The following is a 6,216-nucleotide window of genomic DNA, read 5'->3' on the forward strand; positions in this document are numbered from 1 at the left end:
AAAAATGCATGAATTTTTCACTAGGTCTATCAAACAATAATATGATTACTTGTAACACTGCCTTTTTCTTTTATTGGTATCCTTTTTGCTTTCTTCTGTTCATATACTGAATGAAATGCAGACAGAATTGCAGGAAAGAATGACCATTTCGATTTGAGTTATAAGAGCTATTGAGATTTGTATTACCGATTGTGGTGTGTCTGAAGCTGGCAAGGTTTGAATGCTTTATTGCAGACTCGGGAATAATAATAATCATGTATAAAAATTGTGTTTGATTTTCTTAAGCAGCGGTATTGCATCACTCAGAGCAGATCTCATTAGTGAGAAAGCAGAGATCCAGCAGTTAAGCTGCAGATCAGCAGAACTGACAAACTGTCTCATAAAAGCACATACAATGTCTGCACCTGTTATGGGTTCTCATTATTAGAAATGAATGAATAACACTGAACAAAGGTCATTTGGTTTTAGTAAGGACTTTGTGAAGGGTGGAACAATAGGTTTGAAACTGTGAAGTATACTAACATGAAACAGAATATATTTATGAAAATATTGCATTCTATTTCTATAAATACTCTATATTTTAACAATTTTTAGCATTCGTTCTGTTTCTCGTTTATTTGTAAAATCGAATAACTATATATAATTATAATTCAATTACACTGTCAAAAAATTATAATATGTATTCAATATCCAATCATTCATCCGTGTTCCTAACCGCTCGGTTGGCTGTAGGAGCCTGGAAGAAAACATTGAGTTGTTAATTGATGTGTGTATACTGACACCTTGTGGATATATTGATGCAGTTTCAAAAATTTGAGCAAAAACCGTTCTTTGCCTGTTCTTTATGGTATTAAATATGATGACGAATAGGAAGGTAACATTTGTTCCAAAACTCTAAAGTTTGTCATATTAGTGTTACATGCTATTATATGTTGCTTTCATGTAATGTCATGTCATGTAATAACTCAAAATATGACAACAGAAGGAACATGAGGTAATATGTTAGAGTGTTGTTGTGGATCAGTTGGCCAGAAGTCATTCATTATGAATTGTAACAGTTAAACCTCAAGTTATTCCAAAGCTGTATGAGCTGTTGAACACAAAAGAAGATATTTTGAAGAATGTGGGTAATCAAACACTTGCTGGTCACAACTGACTACCACAGTATTGAAAAAAAAATTATATGGAAATTATTAATTGATAATTACAAATTATCTTCTTTTGGGTTTAAAAAAAAAGAGTCATACCGTTTTGGAACAACTTGAGGACAAGTAAATTATGACAGAATTTTTATTTTTGGGTGAACTGTCCCGTTAAATGTCTTTTAAAAATCCTAAAAGAATGTTTAAAAGTTAAAAAAAAAATCAATTTTGAAGAATTGGGTGCATTCTTGGGTAAATTGGGTACATTTTATTTTGATGATTAGTGCTTACAGCTCATGAAAGTAAAAAATCCAGTATCCCAAAATATTCGAATATTTTCTAAGATCAATCAAAAAAAGGATTTGCAAAACAGAAAAGTTTTTAAAGTATGTTAATTTATGCACTCAATACTTGGTCTGGGCTCTTAGCTCAAATGACAGCCTCAGTGAGGTGTGGCATGGAAGCGATCAGAATGTGGCACTGCTGAGGCACTATTGAGCCTTCAGCTCGTCTGTATTGTTGGATCGACTGTTTCTCATCTTTCTCTTGAAAATATCCCATAGATTCCATATGGGGTTCAGGTCAGACATGTTGGCTGGCCAATCAAGCACAGTAATATCATGGTCACAGTAAATATCATGGTTGGAAGTGGTTTTGGCACTGTGGGCAGGTGCTAAAGTCCTGCTGGAAAAGGAAATCAGCATTTCCATAAAGCTTGTCAGCAGATGGAAGCATAAAGTGCTCCAAAATCTCCTGTTAGACGGCTGCATTGACTTTGAACTTGATAAAACACAATGGACCAACACCAGCAGACGTCACGGCACCCCAAATCATCACTGACTTCAGAAACTGCTCTGGACTTCAAGCAGCTTGGATTCTGTGCCTCTCCAGTCTTCCTCCAGACTGCAGACCTTGATTTCCAAATGAAATGCAAAATTTACTTTTATCTGAAATGAGGACTTTGGACTACTGAGCAACAGTCCCGTTCTTTTTCTCCTTAGCCCAGGTAAGATGCTTCTGACGTTGTTTCTGTTTCAGAAGTGGCTTGGTAGCCCTTTTCCTGAAGACGTCTGAGCGTGGTGACTCTTGATGCACTGACTCCAGCTTCAGTCCACTCCTTGTGAAGCTCTCCCAAGTGTTTGAATCGGCTTTGTTTGACAGTATTCTCAAGCTTGCGGTCATTCCTGTTGCTTGTACACCTTTTCCTACCCATTTTCTTCGTTCCAGTCAACTTTGCATTTAATATGCTTCGATACAGCACTCTGTGAACAGCCACCCCTTTCAGAAATGACCTTCTGTGACTTACCCTCTTTGTGGAGGGTGTCAATGATTGTCTTCTGTGTCAACAATTCTGTGTTTTTCTGTCAATATGGGGTGCTGTGTGTACATTGAGGAAAAAAAATTAACTTAAATGATTTTAGCAAATGGCTGCAATATAACAAAGAGTGAAAAATGTAAGGGGGTCTGAATACTTTCCGTACCCACTGTATATACACACACACACATAAAGGTGCATAAAAAAATTTGAATATTGTAAAAAAGTGGTCATTTGGTCATTTAATGAAACTCAAATGTAAATATTCTAATATTTTGAGATACTGAATTTTTGACTTTCATGAGCAGTAAGCTCTAGTAATTAAAATTAAAACAATTTTTAAAAAATGTTTTACTTTATATGTAATGAATCTAGAATATATGAAAGTTTCACATTTTGAAATGTTACAAAAAAAGTAACTTTTTCGCGATATTCTAATTTGCACCTGTACGTATGTATATTTGTTTTTTCTAAAACATATTTTAAGATATTTCATCACTTTTAAAAAGTATTTTAAATCTTACAATTTTTATAGAAATAAAACTGACACTATTCTTTGTATGTTTCATTTGAAGTATATATTAAACATTTAATTCTATCCTAATTTCTATTTTTTTAATTATATGTAAAATAACAGTAACAATAAATTAGTTCACCTTTAAAACAGTGATATTCATGCCTGAATATATATTTGAAAAACCCGTGGAGATTTCTTTAGGGAATTTTTTTTTCTAGTTAAACAGGAATTTGAAGATATTTCATTACTTTTAAAAAGTGTTTTACATTTCAAAATAATAATAAAAAAAAAAATGACACCATTCTCACGTAATATGTTTAATTTATATATATATATTTAATTTCTATGTTATAATCTATTTTTCAACAATTTATTTAGTTATATGTAAAATAACAGTAAGAATAAATGACTGAATTCATCTTTAAAACTGATATTCAGCCCTGATAATACATTTTTAAAAATCATGGAGATTTCTATATGGAATATATTTTTTTCTAGTTATGCACAGATATTTCAAGATATTTCATCACTTTTTCATTTTCTGTGAGTACAGTTTGTATAAAATGATTTTACATATCCAGTAACCCCAAACTGGAAAAGTCATGAAGTAGAAACCCTGCAACTTTCCGTAACACCTCTAAAACGTTTCTCCTTTTCGGTTGACATCAAACCCTCTTATTTTTTAACCCCTCTCCTCCAACCTATCATACAGACTCTTCACTATCCAATCAGTTCCCAGTTCCAGGTTTCATTCATAAATGTATCACGGTATGGTCGCGAACACTGTTTCTTGTCTTAACTTAACACACTGTTGTTTAAAGCATCTTTTTAATCGTACATTTAATTGTCTCTTTTTGCAGATGCAGTTTATGTAACACAAAATGAAGTTGCTCCCTGATGTCAAACCTGATGTTAAGCTCTGTCCTCTGTGCCGGGATGCTCTTCAGAGGGCCGATCCCACAACATACTCGACGTCAAAGATGTAAACCAAGTGTGTTGAAAGACTGGGAGCATACTGCAATCATTTCGTAATTTGTTTAAGATGTCAAGTGATGCTGCTGTTGGACCCATAAAGGGATTCCTCATACATTTTGTAATCTGTTAAGGTAGGTAAGGGCATTGAAAGACTTGGATATTTAGTGTTCTGAGAAGCTATAGTTTGATTTTCCCACTATAGGTTGTTTTTTTTCCTTCGACCGGGAGCTTCTGATGAGAGGTCTTGTGGCGAACGTCAACCTAAATCGGAGTATAACTCAGCATCTGACATAGTACGTGTTATGAAATAGTAACAGTAAATTTTGTTTTACACTTTATTTTTTAGTTTCAACTTTAATTGTATTCACCGGTAGACCTTTCTTGAGTGTCGTTTGTGTTTATTTATAATTAAAGCCTAAAAAATAAAACAGGAGAGTTTACGAAATACATCGGGGGAAAATATAAATAATAATTCAACATTATTCTTGGGTGTTGGATTGTATAATGAAGGTTTAGACTTTTAAAATAGATATTATGTGAAAAATACACCTGTAAGCTAAATGATAGAGCACCAACTATTCTCTAAGTTTTATGTCTAGAACAACTTCCCGTAGATGAAATGTTTGCAGCCCAAGGCTATTGGGAGGGTAATCATTAGTGAATGGTTTGTTATACTGTTTAGTCGATACTGTGCTTAGGGGTTTTGCAATGAGATATTTGTTGGAGTAGAAAAGCACTTCCTCCGTGATTGTGAGGTGTTGCACTTGGGAAGGAAGGTGTTCTGCATTATGCATGGCATGCCATCATTTTCACACGGACCGTAAAGATCTGGCTGCCCCTGATCTGAATGTTTCAGACTTCTCGTCAAGTTAGGCACCCTGCTCTCTAAAAGTCCAGGAACACTGAACGGGAGCTGGACGCTCCTCTAGCTATTGGTCACGGACAGGGTTATTGATATCACTGTAAATTTGAAGTGTAAAATATGAGAAACGCTGACTGGGAGACGGTTCGAGCACTGTTGATCGGTGCTTTAATGTATATATACATATAATCATGTAGGCAGTTCATCCAGGGGTTGGCTAAGGATGGTTTGAAATATGAAAGCAATTCAATCAAATCGGAACTGACCTAAGTTTTACTGAATCATTTCTGTGTTGTCCTCACGAATCTTTTTTTGTTTGTTTATGTATTTAAAAGATGTAAGAACAATTAGTGAACTCTTTCTTTTTCAAATAAAGTGCAGCTTCCACAAATCTTGTGTATGTTTGGTTTATGGTCATGGATTAGTTTTTTTCAGCTTGACATGATGGTTAATCATGCACTAGTCTTTATGACTTACAGATACACCTAAACATAGCTTATCTACCAATAGGAACCTGAAATGATTTGTATTCTATTAATCTAATTGGTACAGTTCACTCAAGTGATAGATTCAATACTCTGAAGCTTAACGGAGGTATAAAAATGTTTGATAGATCTGAGAGTTTGTACTCGCTTGCCTCTTTATACTGAAATCTACCCGTTTTAAAACCTTGCTCCTACTTGTTAAACATAAACCCGGTTAAACCTGTTCTAATATAAACTTGTTGACGGAATCAAAAAGACATTTTTATATTTATTTTCCTTGAACGTACCAGGAAATAAAGTAATACATACACACAGACATGTTGTGATCCTGAATCTGTTTTGAACAAACTGGTAAATGATTTGGTAAATGATTCAATGATTCACTCATAAACACAGTAATTTGTCGCCACCTACTGGTGTATGTAACCTACAGAAAAACTGAAAAGTCCCCATCATTGACGCACAGACTGTCTGGAACAAAAACAGACAAGCTAAGTGATGAAATCAAAAGTCCCAGTGCTGTTGTATATCAGCATTCACTAACCAAATTAGGAACGAATCTAAACGAATCATTGTATAACAGCAGTACAGAAAAAACGGAAGACTTCTGAAATAATGTTGTTTACACAGACCCTGGCTGACTCTGAATTACTAATCACAAATAACGTATTAATATCATTATGCAGATAGGTTTTACATAAGATGGTTATGTAGGCTATCCATCATTCAGTGGATTTGTAATTAATGAGAACAGACTTGGCTGGCCTAAGTAGACTATTCATTACAATTCTCGTACATAAATGTAAAAATACAAATAAAACAAATTTAAAACGCGTGTAAATATAAACTATTTCAATGTTTGCGTATAGGGCCTTCATTATACTGTCCATCTACATTCTTCAGGAAACGCATTTAATGCG

The 6,216-nt window shown here is 34.2% G+C and overlaps 1 protein-coding gene across 3 annotated transcripts in view; it reads left to right on the forward strand.

The window, feature by feature from the left end:
• Window positions 1-5,193, forward strand: part of LOC107586273 (phosphatidylinositol-binding clathrin assembly protein-like) — an 11,064-nt gene extending 5,871 nt beyond the window's left edge. For 2 of the 3 annotated variants that reach the window (XR_001609340.1, XR_001609341.1), the window contains one exon: window positions 3,835-5,193. Coding sequence is in view for 1 of the 3 variants with exons in the window: in XM_016273557.1 (XP_016129043.1) it covers window positions 3,687-3,742; window positions 3,835-3,859 (81 nt within the window). In the remaining 2 variants the exon portion in view is untranslated. Of the gene's footprint in view, window positions 1-3,686; window positions 3,743-3,834 lie in introns of all 3 variants that reach the window. The other variant, XM_016273557.1, reaches the window with a different exon arrangement.
• The last annotated feature ends 1,023 nt before the right edge of the window (window positions 5,194-6,216 follow it).

The sequence above is a fragment of the Sinocyclocheilus grahami genome, unplaced genomic scaffold (genome assembly GCF_001515645.1).
Source record: "Sinocyclocheilus grahami isolate Dianchi unplaced genomic scaffold, SAMN03320097.WGS_v1.1 scaffold79.1, whole genome shotgun sequence".
Lineage (NCBI taxonomy): Eukaryota > Metazoa > Chordata > Actinopteri > Cypriniformes > Cyprinidae > Sinocyclocheilus > Sinocyclocheilus grahami.